Source organism: Mugil cephalus, chromosome 7 (assembly GCF_022458985.1).
Source record: "Mugil cephalus isolate CIBA_MC_2020 chromosome 7, CIBA_Mcephalus_1.1, whole genome shotgun sequence".
NCBI lineage: Eukaryota > Metazoa > Chordata > Actinopteri > Mugiliformes > Mugilidae > Mugil > Mugil cephalus.
The window spans coordinates 15918954-15933483 of record NC_061776.1 but is presented as its reverse complement, the minus strand read 5'-3'; the positions used below and the strand labels follow the sequence as shown (position 1 = coordinate 15933483).

Genomic DNA, 14530 nt, shown 5'->3' with positions numbered 1-14530 from the left:
GTTTAGGCAGGTTGACAAAGCACAATGTGTAATTCTTTAAAATCCTACAGAAGTCGAACCGATCGACCCAAATACAGTAACAGTATCCTGCTGTGAAGGGATTTCCCCCCGATGAATGTGTGTTTGAATTATCTTGTTTTTGTCTTAACAGGAAAAAGCAGAACCTGCAAACCGTGTGAGTCAGACCAAGACGCTCTGCGGCTTCATACATTTAATTTAAAACATGGAATACTTCTACAGAAACGGAAGTAATGCAAAAAAACAAACAAACAACAACAAAAAAAAAACAAAAACAGGACTGAGCACACCAAAAACTAAAACCAAAAGAGGAGAGTAATTAATGCAGAAGGAAAGCTCTGAGACACAAGTAATGCAAGAAAATCAGGAAATGACAGTTTCACATCTTGATCCTGGATTTTAGAAAATAGCTTTTCAGTGAATCGATAAAATAATAAAAAACAACACAAATGTGCAGTATATCCCACAATGGAGCGACGGCCTGACAGACTCCCTCTCCTCTTACCACGAATAACCGTTCCACATGAGTAATATGAGGCCGTTGGCAGCCTACTTAACTTTCCATTCTGGGTTTATGTGTGACTGTATTCACACCAATCTAATGTCTCCTGTGAATATACTGATATCAGAACTGCCCCCGTGGCACACGAGCCCCCGGCCGGCCTCCATTAACAGCTTAATTCTGTTTTTAATACCGTTATTGCACATTTAAGGCTTAAAGTGAAAATTCACATTCACATATATCAGGGCCGACAACATGTCACTTATGTACACTGGAATAAAAGAAACGAACAAAATCATTTGATCAGTCCATTGGATCGGTAGGACTGTTAGCGGACATCACAGGAAAAGTATTGGAAAAATTTAAAGTATAATCCTCCTTCATGTTCACCTCGGAGTGAAAAATAAGAAGAAAATATTCAAAAGCTAAACAAGAAAACTATATATATATGTATGCATATAAAAATAAAAAAAACTAAATAACCTGTCAGAATACCCAGATGGGTTGGCTCATGTATAACTCAGTATTTACAGTTACTTATTAATCAGTGATAGAGTTACTTCTGTTACGAGAAAGTCAGCGCAACGGGCAGGCAAAAGATACGTCAATACCTCAGAATGAATAAATAAAAAATGTTTAACGCATCACTTAAGGTTTCTAAGCATCTGTTGTTAAGGTACAAATTGTGAATTATGAATTAGTAATTCTTTGACAGCATCCGTGAGCTTCGGCGTGCAGCTGGTCGCCGTGCGCGTGTTTTATCCGTGTACCGCATAAGGAACCATGGAAATTTATTTTTGAGTCAATATGAAAGTTGTGACATTATATACTTGCTCAAATTGTTTTCATCTGTTCATTAATTCCAAGTTGACTTTTTGTGTAAATGTGAGTCTTGTTCTATGTTAGAGTTATAATTAGCCTCAACTAACTCTTGGACTTATGTAAGGAGCTTGTGTGACGGTAAATGATCGTCTAATTTAATTCTTGACCTTTTTGTGATTATGAATGACTCGTAAGGTACCGTACCGCCTTGTCAGTTTCTTGCTCAGTGTAAATTTACAGGCCTGAACGACCTGCGAGCACTTGGAGCTAAATCTCCCTTATGTTACTTTAAAAACGTGTCACACTGTGGCTTGTCGGTGGAATTTTCTCGCAGCCTGCATGTTGGGTGTCAACTCTCTGAGGTTAAGCTGGTATCTACAGGCTTCCTGCAGCTGGACCAGATCAGGTACACTAGCAGTCTGCTCGGTGGTTAATTGAGTTTGCACTGTGGCCTGGTTTGTTTCCCCCTCTTTATCATCGCCTGCTCTGGCTCTACGTTTTGAGTGTCCTGCTAAAACAGGAAGACGGCACATTTTGTTTTCACCACCGCGGGGCCTCAGGGGACAAGTTATATCTTAACTAGAGCTGCCTTCATCCTGCAGATCACACCTCTGAGGTGCTGAACGTGGGTCTCCTCGTCAGTGACATCCTGATGTTGTTTCGGGTGTTCCTCACTTCTTTGGCGATGAAGTAGTAGCACAGGGCGTCCAGGCAGCAGGTGATGTTGGACAGGCACATAGTGACCTGTAAGAAGAGGCTGATGCTGGTGAGGGCGCTGCAGTTCTCAATCACACCCTGGTGCACCTGGAAGTCAAAAACCCGTCAACATGTATTAGAACAAGTCTGCTACCAGAGACAACAAGACAGCGTGCAGGTCCTTATCGGGCCTGCGGTGTGTGTTAGGTTTACATTTATGCCCTGTAATTCTGTATTTCTTCTAAAAACTAGACAAACCAGACATCTGACATCATATCCACTGGTGTCAGCACTATCAGTACCTACAGCGGAAGATAAGCCGTCTGACACCCTGCGTTGCTTTCACATGTGGTGACGAGCAGACGCCAGTGCATCTACTTGATATCAGTGGTTATTAAATTTTTTTTTGTATTCATCACCTCTGGCACGTCAAGCGTGCGTTTCAGTATTTCATTTACATTCGTGACTGAAACAAAGCAGCAGCGGCCACATTAAAATTAAAATGAAGTCATAAAACTTGAGGCTTCCTTCGCACGTATATTATATTACACATATATATATATATATTTATTTTGATTTTATTTATTTTTTTTAATGAGACCTGTGCAAAGAAATTCTAATAATTCTCATAAAATACTTTGAATATTTTGAGCCGTTGGTTTTTCATTCTTCTCACCGCAACCAGCTAATATACAAATATATCAGTATTTCATAAAATCCTGGTAATGGTCTGTCCCATTACGCAAGGAGTTATAAAAATTGAGCGATTTCTTTAGTTTAGAGCAAGGGGCTCTCATAAGAAATCACAGCTCACGCATTCATTTGAGCAAAGTGGTTCCTCGAGTTCTTGAGGAACCAGTTTTCGTTGTTATAGACTTCTAGTTGAACTGGAGTGATTTTCTTCTGTGGTAAATAGTTTGTTTGGTGTAGATTATATGTTGCTCATTTCAGACTGAATTACTTAATTAAAGTATTTGATCTTGAAGCGAAACTCAGTGGACGACGAGTAATTTAACCCGTCGACCCATATTTGCACGACTACCTTCGTCGTCGGCAGGAGATGATTTGATCTAAAGCCACATAATGGACCTTGGGGTGAGATGAATTTGTCACATACAGTTGCTGTTCACCCTTTCATTCTTTATGTGTAAAAGTTTACTGCATTCTTCTCACCAGGAACTGCAGGAAGATGGCAAAGTGGCTCGGGGTGAAAGGCACCAGGAAGGCGCTCAGACTGCTGTAGATGATCTTCGTGCAGGCCATGCTCTGTGGGCTGTGCCTCCCAGACTTTTGCAGCGCGTAGATGGTGTGAACGGAAAAGAAAATCACCATTAGTGCAGGCACCAAGAAGCCAAACACCTGCAGAGGGATGATCACCCCAGGTCTCCAGCCGTCCTTTGAAAACTCGTGGAAGCAGTGGAAGTCTTGCTGGGTGTCCCGCCCGACTCTGTTCATGATGAAGAAAACTACCGTGATCATCAGCACCCAGACCACGATGCAGGTCCCCAGAGCCGCTTTGACCGAACGTATCTGCTTGGCTCTGAACGGGTGACATATAGCCACCCACCTATCCCCAGCTATGCACATGATGGTGTAGATGCTGCCATAGATAGCCACAAAATACAGGCCTTCCAAGACCGAGCACAGCTGCTGCTTGTTGGCCGACCACTTGTGATTCGTGGCGTGCATTTTGAAGGGGAGAGGGAGGAGGAGAATCATATCCATAAGAGCTAAGCTGGTCATGTAGATGGTCGACTCAGTCCACTTTCGCAGAAAGAAGCAGAACACCAACAGCGCCGTGCCATTGAGAAACAGTCCAGCGCTGAAGATAGGAACGTAGATGATCAGCTCCATGTATCTCATGGTTTTGTCCACCATGTCAAACGAACAGTTTGTCATGTTGGCACTGCGGGGAGGGAAAAAAAAAACATTTTTTTTTTGATTGCAACAGCTCTGCCAAGATTTCAAAGTAAAGTTGCGAAAGTGTCTGTGAAATGAAAGCGCCTTTCCTGTCATTACTGTTCGTTCCCACACTATAATGTATGAATGTATGTATGAAACGTCACCGACACATGCCACCTGAAACCTCTCAGTCGTGTGGGAGACGAGAGCTTGTTATCGCTGCACAGGCCGCGAATACCATGAGAAAATTTGAAAATGACATATATATTACCTGAAAACTAAACCAGAAACACTTTTGTGACAGATTTGGCTCAATGCACCGAATGAGCCTTTTTCAGTCAAAGTGCTCTGCAGCCGTCAAATGTCAGCTTGTGAAAGAGAAACGAAGTTTGAGAGCGACTGCTATTTTTGAGGAGTGAAAAGTGTGCTAGGGCAAAGGCCTGAAAATATATCTGTGATGTCTGTGGCTGTGCAGTGAGAAGATTATCTACATCACGTTAAAAGCGAGATAACCTGCTGCTTTATCATCGCTGTAGAAGTGAGTCATGCTGGTGTTTAGGATCAAGACAGTTTCCCAATAAAGTAATCTCCCATGCTGCAAAAAGAATTGAATCATTTGCAAAACTTGTTTATTAAACTATGTTTATTCTGCAAGTATATCTTATAATTTTAAGGGTAAATCTCTCTGGTAATTTATTAATTTTAACCCAAATAAATAAATAAATAAACTCCAAACAACCCACATTTAACCGCAACACTTCATAAACTAAAACTTTATAAAATGTCCTCCTTGGCTCTGTTTTGTATCAGGTATCGTGTACAACGAAACATATAAAACGCTGCGTTGCTCTTACCTTGTGCCAGCCATGCTTTCAAATTTTCAGTGTATCCGTCTGACTGTCAGCACTGTGCCAGACGCAGTTCTGCTTTTGTACCTTTTGTTGTTTCATCACCACTTCCTGAGTCATGCCACACACCATGCATGTGTGTTCAGTTGTGCGTTGTAGCTTAAAATCAAAGCAAAGCTGAGCTTGCCCACCGGGTCTCAGCCTCCAACGCCCTCATGTAACAGTGAGAAACACGAGCATGAGCATCTCAAACTGAGGCTAAGTAATAATGTTTGTGAGTTCTGCTTCTTTAAAAAAAAAAAAAAAAAAAAAATGTGAAGAGAAATTCCAGTGAAATTAATGTGCTATTAATGCTCAAACGTGATCATCTTCCGTTTGTGTAATTGTAAACTGAGTCAACTGCTGCTTGGACCAAACAGGGTATTTAAAGATGCTCCTTTGACATTATCAGAGTCAGTTGCAGCTGCATTAATCTCAAGATAAATAAGAGAATAACTGCTTTTCTGAGTTAAGTCAGACATCATTATTCTTTAGCATGCTAGCAAATTAGCCATGCTCAGAGCGGTTAAAGCTGAGGGCGACGTCAGTAGTTGTTTGGTGGCACTAGATTAAAAACTTAATGAATGGACTGTCAGAGTGGTTCATCCCGAGGAGAACACGAACATCTTGGACGTACTGGTTTAGACTCACAGCTAACTGACTTCATGTCACCCTGAAGGGGGCATTAGAGGAAACGCGAGAGGACCTTCAGATTGACCATAATTTCTCCTTTGAACGCAACAGCCGTGTTGTGAAATAGCTCAGACTTAAACCAAGGCGGTGAACCAACCCACTGACCAACAGACCGATATTGTCCTCCCAGGCCCCGCGAGGCAGCGTTAGCTGGAAGCTAACGATATAAGGTAAATATCTAAATGATACACAACCCGGGTAAATATGAAATCCAGTCGAGGAATCTGCAGTGTTTTCTCACACCGCAAGTCTGTCAAGAGTGTTTGTGTTTGTGGTTTTTGTTTCCTCGGACTGGAATTTCCATCACTATAAAAACAACCAACAACATATAGACAGAGCTCTCACCGCAGCCGGCTAGGGCCTGCTTATTTTTTTTTAAATACAAATATAAAATAAAAAAAAAATAAAGGAGGACTGAGGTTGAAACAAATAACAGGCTGTGTGATTTTTATCTTTGTATCGACTTTCTACCTTTGACACCACCGACCAGTTTGTTTACAGCGTTGAACCACTTGCCAGGCATGACGAATCCAGTTCTGTGATTTCTGTACTTGGGCTGCTTCTTGTAGGAGTACCAGTTTGAGTCTCTATGAATCAAATAGAAAGACCGAACCAAGAGTTCAAAGAATGACTTTCTTTCAAGCCTGTGAGAAGTAGCAGAAGCTGATTTACACTGTGATTATGGCTGAGGATTTCCTGGTTTCAGCTGCTGAGATGGCTTCACTGAATTTAGAGTGTGAGAATGGGTACGGAGGTGAGATGAAAGCTTTAATTCGCTCTCAATAGCCCGTCAGACGAACTAATGGAAACCAATTGGAATTAATGAGAAAAGATCAAGGAGATGAAAAATGCTTTTTTTTGTGTGTGTGCTGCAAATACAAAGGAAGCTGCTCGGCACACTGCCACCTGCTGCTGGGAGAGAAGTGAGGCTGGAGGTCTGCATTGTACAGGTACAGCATGTCAAAATGCACCCTTTTACAAGCATTGTTTAGTTTTGTTCTTTACATTTCAGAGGCACGTCAGTAAAATAAATCGATTACAGTTCTGTTGTACAAATGTGGTTGTGATTTGATGTACTGTCAAGCTAGAGAGAGTGAAAGTTTTATTTTGTTCATACTTGGTGAAGTCGTGCCTTTGTTAATTTTATCTCCGAGTTTCGCACCACAGACCATGTAGCAGCTCTGTGCTAACTAGCAAAAACAACAAAGAGATGGTTATAGGAACACGGATACTCACCGTTAATTAGGTCATGCGCTCAAAAACACAACAGAGTCCAAGAAATTTGGCATCTGATTTATTTATTTGTTCAAATTGACATTGACCGTGGCAACTTCCAGCTGTAGGGCTGTGGACTCTGGGAGTGGGCAGAAAAAAAGCTGAATAATTCTGCTGAGATTTTCCTTACACACAAAAAAAAAAGAAATTAAAAAAAAATTACAAATACCGAATTGAGTGCAAACACACATTCATCCCAGGGTCTGCCTTCGTATTTGCTCTGCAGTTACAAACAGCTGCTGTTGACATTCTTTGAGGAAGCCTCTATACAAATGTTCTCTTCTTATTTTGACTCTACAAATGTTTGTTAATGGTGTGATACAAACTGGCACGGGGACGGCGCTGAGGGGCTGCTTCAGGGACGATTCTAGCGCCATGTGAAATCGTTTGTAAAAGACAGAGTGTACCTCTGTCGCTGGCACACACACACTTCCTGTAAAAGTAAAAGCAAAAGCATGTAGGATGGAAGAGAAGGTAGAGGGAAACAAACAGCCCACAAACAATTTTTTATAGCTCACATGACCTTAAAAGCAGACAGAAAAAAGCAGAGCAAAACTCAAATGGCATGCAGCGATTACACTGGAAGAGCCAGCCAGTTTCTAAGATTATTTCTTCTTTTTGACTTCTTTGAAAAGTTGAGCGACAATTCGAGCGTTTACACGAGTAAATCCGTAAAGAGTCAGTTGAGGGACCTGCCACAGTTTTCAGCATCTACAGCAAAGCAAAGAGACATGACTCATCTTTCAGGGATGAGGAGGAGGGGAGTTTGGATTTGACAGACTGAGATTAAAAGCTAAACACACACACACACATACACAATTCACACACATGCATACATACGCACATTCACACACACACACATTGAGGTGAATTCACTCTAGGAGGCGGTAAACTTCCTCAGTGTGATGACGATGAGGGCCAGGAGGACAGACGCCCCCAGGAAGACGGCTATAACTATGGCTGTGATGGCCCCCGGCCCCAGGACACCTGAGGACACACACACACACAAACACAATCGTTTAAGGATAGTTTTAATAAATGTATAGAACATTAGATGGTTCATAAGAGCTAGATGGTTTTTACCTTCCTCCTCGTCCAAGGGCTGGGAGTGTGTGGTGTCCTCGTAGTCGTAGGTGAAGGTTTGCTCCGTCGTGTCCGGGAAAGGCTCTTTGGTGGTGACTTCGCCGGGCGGCTCTCCGGACATGGTGTCCTGGTTGTCCCTCGTTGTCGAGACGGGGTCTCCAACTGTCTCTGTAGAAGAAGAAAATGAGTTTGTTTTTGGCCAACCTAGGAAGCACAGACATAAAACCCTTTCATCTGTGTAGTGGCTCCGAGTGCCTGTAGTTGGAGGATCGGCTTGCTTGTTTTCTCAGGGCGGTCATTTCGCCGAAGAGGCGCTTTGCTAATGGGCCTGTTTGTCTTTTCTCTGGACACTGAGGTCTTGAGGATGCGGAGCTGCAATGCAAAGGCCCTTCTGTAGCGACTCCAACAGCCTCTCTCTTGTCTCCCCAGCTCAGGTTCAAGCATAAGGACGTACTTGTGGGAGATGGACATTCTGTCCGTTCGAGCTGCTCATTTCTGTTTTCCACAAGTGTCCGAGCAAACTTCAATCGAGACAAACAGCGCGTAGGAGTGACCTCTCAGCTGCTTCATCATCTGTTCTCTTTCCAGCTCAAATTGTCCTCGTGCGACATTCCTCTCTCCACAGAGCATGAAGCTACCTTGAGACTTTTCACACCTCTGCAGTAGCCAGAGAAACTACATTTTTGTGTTTCCTGACTCAACTCTAGTCGACCCAGCCTCTGGAAAATGCTCAACGGAGGAGCCTAAACCGCCGTTAACGGCTGTGCAATTGCGGTCGCTGCCGCCTCTCTGGTGACTAAACAGCTGTACAGCTTTTCTTGAGGAATCAAGAGGAAAATTGATCGTCATCCCTCCTGAAAAAACAAACTCTTCATGCACAAGCCCACCCATTCAGGCGCTCACTGATTCACTTATCCTATCCTCAACTCGTCGCATACCAACAAAACCCTAATCCAAACATATTTACACACACGCTCATTTGACGCTACATACCTACTTTGTAGCCTCTCATTAACCCTATTTTCCATCCTTCTCCGCTTCTTCTGTGTCATTATCACGGAGAGTCGTCTTTGACCGAGATGAAAACACAACTGAATTACCGAAACCAACCCCTGTGAAGTCTTATGAACCCTTTGAACTTTGAAAAAACGGCAACATGTTGGTCTCCTAAACTCTGATATGCACTTCTGATGTATTTTGATACTCCTGTGTTGACTCAGAGTCGTGTGCAGCTTCCTGTCCTGTACCTGGCTGAAGGTTCGGAGGCCCGGGCCCGCGGCCAGCTCAGCCATCAATGAAGCCTTCAGCGAAGGGCACAAAAGGCAGCTTGTGCGGTCACGCAGGGCGACAGGCTGCAACCAGTAACAACCGGCCAGGCCCAAACCAGGCACCGGCTGGGCACTGGATGTCAAACAAACTTGTTTATTAAATAGTCCCTATGTGTAAAAGGTTGTGCCTTCTGGACAGCCTGATTTTATAAGAGGGCAAAAAATAATAACATGATGTTTTCCGTTGGTGTTTGTTTCCATGAGGAGGGGTTTATTTAAGCTGGTCATTTCTGTGCAATTGAATTAATATGACTGAATCATTAAATTTGTCCACTATGTCAGCGTCTTAATGTCTTTTGATCACAGCGCTATTGCATGAGCTCAGGGGTGTCTCTCCTTGGTTTTTATGAATAGATTACAAACTCTCCAAATTATACAAAAGGTAATAATTGTTAAATACACTGTCAGTATTTAGGTTGTTGTGGCTCAATTTGTATTGATGCAAGTAAAATGTTGGCGTTTGCACCATTTAAGCATTTTAGCTACAAATGTTAAAATTGCTGTTTATTTAAATTGTTTAACCGTTCCATTTTTATTTTATATATATTTTTTATATATATAATATAAAAATATATAATTTATATATTTAAACTATTTAATTGCTTCACTAATCAAGCTAAATGTGTATTCATATTTTTTTCCATTGTTTATACAAATAATCGAAGTGTGTATCATTTTGACAGCTGTTATTTGTTACTACTTTGATTTGCTAGCATTATTTTAGCTTTTTTCATTTTTTTTTTTTTACAGTTTTTTCAATTTGTTGGTTTAAGCTAATTATTTAATCTATTTATGAGCATAATAATAATCTCCATCCAGTATTATTTTTGCTTTCCCCTTTTAGCTACTGTAGCTTTTAGCTAACTATGTCAGTGGCTCTTTTGGTACTTTAAGCTAATCAGTTCAGCTAGACAGCTACAATGTTAGTGAACCATTTCCAATTGTTTACCCATTAATATTTTTTATTTTTGTTTGTTTTACGATTTATTGTTAGATTTTAAGGCAACTCACTAGTTAATTTATAACTTCTGACAAATTATCAATGATTTCCATTTCCTGTTTTTAACTCAACATTTCACCTGTTTTTCACATTTCCATTTTTTTTTTTTTTTTTTGCTCAGTTAGCTCTGATTTTTAGCAAACTATTTTAACTATTTGTCCATGAGCTATTTTAAGTAATTAGTAATTTCCACTGTTTTATTTCCTATTTTCAACTAAAATATTTCAAATGTTTATAATTTTTTCCCACCACTCAGTTAGCTCTGATTTAAGCTAACTATCTTAAATATTTACCTTTTAATGAATGTTAGGTACGACTTTAGCCTAGCAATTTAATAAACAAACATTTATTTATTTATTTTTGTGTTGGCATTTCAAGTAAGTGTTTGGGTAAGTATCTCAGCTGTTTATACATAACCTCTATTTAATTGTCATCCATCGCTTCCAGCTAACTATTTTAACCTGTTAGCTCTGACATTTTTCCCCCTAATTTAATTAATTAGCTGAGTTTAGTCATTTCCACTGTTTTATTTGCTGCTAAATATTTCAACTGTTAATCAGTTTTTGTTGGTAGCTTTTTTTTTAAACTAACTATAGTCATTTATAATTTAAGCTACAGTTTCCACTGTTATCCATTACATTTAACTTAATATTTCAACTAGCCAAAAGTTTAGCTAACAACATTAGCTATTTATGCACTTTATTACCTCAAGTAGTCGTCCATGATACTGTTTAAAAAAATACATCCTACATTGTCACTGTTTATAATCTTTCCAGCTTTTCATTTGCCAAATAGTGTTCTATAGTTATAGTTGCTACTCGAGATATGAATGTGATAAAATTGTGTCAAGTGAGGTCAGGGGAGCTCGTCGCTCGGTTATTGTAGATTCACGTCACTTAAATCCTGTTTGTATTCACATGTCTATGTTGAGGAGAAAACATGTTTTGTTCTTTCTGTTTGAGTTGTCGTCATCAGCAACATCAGCAGCACGTCTGGTTGGACATTGCGGCATGCTGAGCTTTTTAAAGGCTTACTGTAACTCCGTCAATCAGGAACCCTCTTTCTCTCTTACACCACATTGGTCTAGACTTATTAAAGCTTGGCAGACTGTAAGGGAGGCTGATTTCAGACACTAAAAAAAAACACAGAAGGCCATTTGTTGCTACCTCAAGCCTCCTCTGTAAGGATTTCACACCGGGCAGACAGATGACAAAGTACGCAGACAGCTGTGTGTGAGAAAAGCAACCTGGCAGAGCACTGAAACTAGTGCAGCCTGAGCACAACATCGGTGGTGTTGTGTGCCCTTTGTTCACCCACTTTAGCGACCACATTTTCCATTGTTAGATACCTGAAAGAAAGACTGGTTTGGACGCACGCACCCGTCTCTATTTACAAAACTAGTGACTCTCACACGACAGATCACGAGCCACTTCCAAGGAGAGTTCAAAGAAACTGTACGAGTGATTATCACACTTAGTTGCTTAAATTTCTCAGTTGGCACATCTCGGTTTGTTTTCCATGCTGAGTCAAGCGATGAGGCTTCATGTCATGCTGATTCAGTCAATGTTGTGGTCAAGACTGTTGTGGCACTGAAAACAGCGTAGTATACGTGATAGACATGTCACAACAAATGTCTGTAATATATATGGAGACACTCAACATACAGCAAAGCAGGTCACACGCCCTCATTGACAAATCTCTCCGCTGTTTGAACTCTTTGTGATTGTAAATGTTCCAGATTATTTTGTTCCAGACACCTTTGTGCACCGTTTTTTTCTGTTACACTTTGTGGTTTGTGCAAAAAGTGTTAGTTCTTCTTTTCTTTTTGTCCTTTCTTTCGAGGACAGGGAGAACACAGCCGTCCTTGTTGCACCGTTGTCGTCCCACTGCCCTCCTGACATCTACCCTGACCTCTACACCCGAACGGTGCCCTCTCTTGTCCAGATACTTTCTGAAGTGGATGTGAAAGATACCACTGAGAGGATCAGAGAAACACTGATGAGCGAAAGCGAAAGAAAAGCTATGTGATGGCAACGAGGCAAATCTTAAACGGAACACGTTCTGAGATTCAGTTGTAGCCCGGCTGCTCGCGCCAAAGCCCTGATAAACAGTTTCTAACGCCAGGTCATAAGACTCTAAAATAACATCTGAACACTGACCACATACCTCATCTACCAGTACGCTATAATGTGCAATATGACCGGCACTTACCCTTGTTATGTTCGTAAATATGCAGTAAATTCTGTAGTTTTCATGCTATCTAGTAAAAAATAATGAATTACCATTTCATGCTACTTACAACCAGTTCTCTCATCGACAAATTCTCATTGCACTGTTAACCCTGAGTTGTTAATCCTACACCTGAATCTCGATACAGCCACCACATGACGAAAACCTGGACGTCACTTCTTACTGCTTCTTGGCCCACATGCACCTGAGCGCCAAAGCAGAGCGACACTGACTCACTTTAGCTCCGCTCCGCTCAGACCCAGAGGGCAGCGGGTTTTTCTGAGTTTCATACGGACATCAGGCATTCGTGAAAGCAACTGAGTCATCCTGTTTGTCAAAGAGCAGCTTTCACAGCTTCCAGAGCTTTAACAACTGCATCATTTACACCAGGTCGCCGACACACACAGGCCTGAGGCTGTGTATGTGTGTGTGTGTGTGTGTGTGGGAAAGGAACACAAAGATGACAGAAACACATACCTTTCAGTTCGATACCTACAGAGGAAAGTTATAATATATATATTAAACTAATAAAATGTTTCACAGATTTAGGAACAAAGCAGCATAATATTTTAAAATATATATATATATATCTACAGCAAAATACTTTATTCTGAAGCACTCACGGTGTCTTAAAATGTTTGTCACTTGATCTTTCAAAAAGAAATTTCCCTCATACTTCACGTCTTGAGAGTGACAGCCAGATGTTTTCTTTAAATCAGAGAGCGGGCTTTTTACTGTCTCCTTGGAACCACCTTAATGAGTCAGGTACTTGTCACACGATGTAAAATAAATATCACCCGCACGCAGCTGAATGTTTACCTGTGTGTACGAAGGCTACCAAGAGGCTGAATAGCACCAGCAGGACCACTCTGCAGACACCGTTGCTGCGAACCATGGCGGCTGCGAAGGGATGAGCGTCTCCGGAAAAAACTCCTCGAGCAGCGACGGCTTTGAACGAATGGGTGACCCTGGGAGGAGAGCCGGGGGAAGAGTGCACGGGCGCCAAGGAGGGAGAAAGGTAGGCGGCCGAGGGGTTAGGGGAGGGGTGGGACTAGGTGTGCACAGGACCGTCTGGACAGTACAGACTTTGTCAGCACATCATCAGCGGGCCCACCCACTCCAAGACTCCCAGAGCCACATAGTTGGGTGTGAGGGGTAAACATTCGGTGACTGCCGACCGTGGCCAGGTCACATCACAAGACGTCTCTGCGGCACATTTTACTCTTTCACTCTCAAAGGAAACACTGTAAACAAGAACCATGTCGGGGATGGAAGGAGCACTGAGAAGTATTGGCAGTGAACTGCAAAATGGTTAGAAGACCTTTAGTCAGTGTGTTACATCACTGAATTGCAGCAAAAAAAAAACTAATTTAGTGCTGCACACCCAAAAAAAAAAAAAAAAAAAGAGTTGCTTCTCTGAGTCACTACACTCATCATCATCACCTCTTAGATTTGCATGTCATTTGTATGATGCATACCTAGCGTATCTGGGCCGCCAACATAATTTTCAGGTTACACAAGTGCTGTTGTAATAGATGCTGGGAACCTGTGACTCAATATTCATTTTGATCAACTTCTTGTGTTGCATCAAACTTTTCCACAAACGTGGTCACCTTTCCAATTGTTGTCTCTGTGCAGCTGACATTAAAAAAAAGACCATGTTCCCTCTTAATTACGCACGTTAATGGTGGAGGGTGAAAATGCTGACTCTCGTCCACGTCACCTCTGGATCAGAACACTTAAAAAAGTACCTAACCACTAAGTCATGGGATCTGACGCAATAACTGATGACACACAAGCCCCGCGTGTGTTATTTATAAAGGAAATAGGCCCATGAATATGAATATTCATTCCATTAGATTTGCATGTAATTATCTTAAGTTGACTTAACTGCCTCATGTGGCTCTGGTAGATTAAAGTAAAGCTTTCAGCTAAACAACACAATCTGCCATCTAGCTTGTGTTCCCTTTGCTCAACGTGACGGTCTCGTTCCACCCTTCTAGAAAAGGACCGGTCTCGGGCTCCATCGACTGGATTTTATTTAATGCCGTCAATGGTTCAGGCGAAGTTGTGTGTGTCAATTCTTTGTCTCCAA

General features: G+C 41.6%; 2 protein-coding genes across 2 annotated transcripts; both read right to left on the bottom strand.

The window, feature by feature from the left end:
* Window positions 1-196: 196 nt before the first annotated feature.
* LOC125011295 (G-protein coupled receptor 55) lies at window positions 197-4914 on the bottom strand. Its single transcript, XM_047590438.1, has 3 exons — window positions 4795-4914; window positions 3212-3944; window positions 197-2146 (listed from the first exon to the last, which is right to left on the bottom strand). Exons 1-3 carry the CDS (start codon window positions 4806-4808, stop codon window positions 1946-1948), a joined length of 948 nt encoding a protein of 315 aa, XP_047446394.1. The 5' UTR covers window positions 4809-4914; the 3' UTR covers window positions 197-1945.
* Window positions 4915-6798: 1884 nt separating this feature from the next.
* Window positions 6799-13801, bottom strand: snorc (secondary ossification center associated regulator of chondrocyte maturation). Its single transcript, XM_047588618.1, has 3 exons — window positions 13255-13801; window positions 7879-8046; window positions 6799-7782 (listed from the first exon to the last, which is right to left on the bottom strand). Exons 1-3 carry the CDS (start codon window positions 13328-13330, stop codon window positions 7673-7675), a joined length of 354 nt encoding a protein of 117 aa, XP_047444574.1. The 5' UTR covers window positions 13331-13801; the 3' UTR covers window positions 6799-7672.
* Between the last annotated feature and the right edge of the window lie 729 nt (window positions 13802-14530).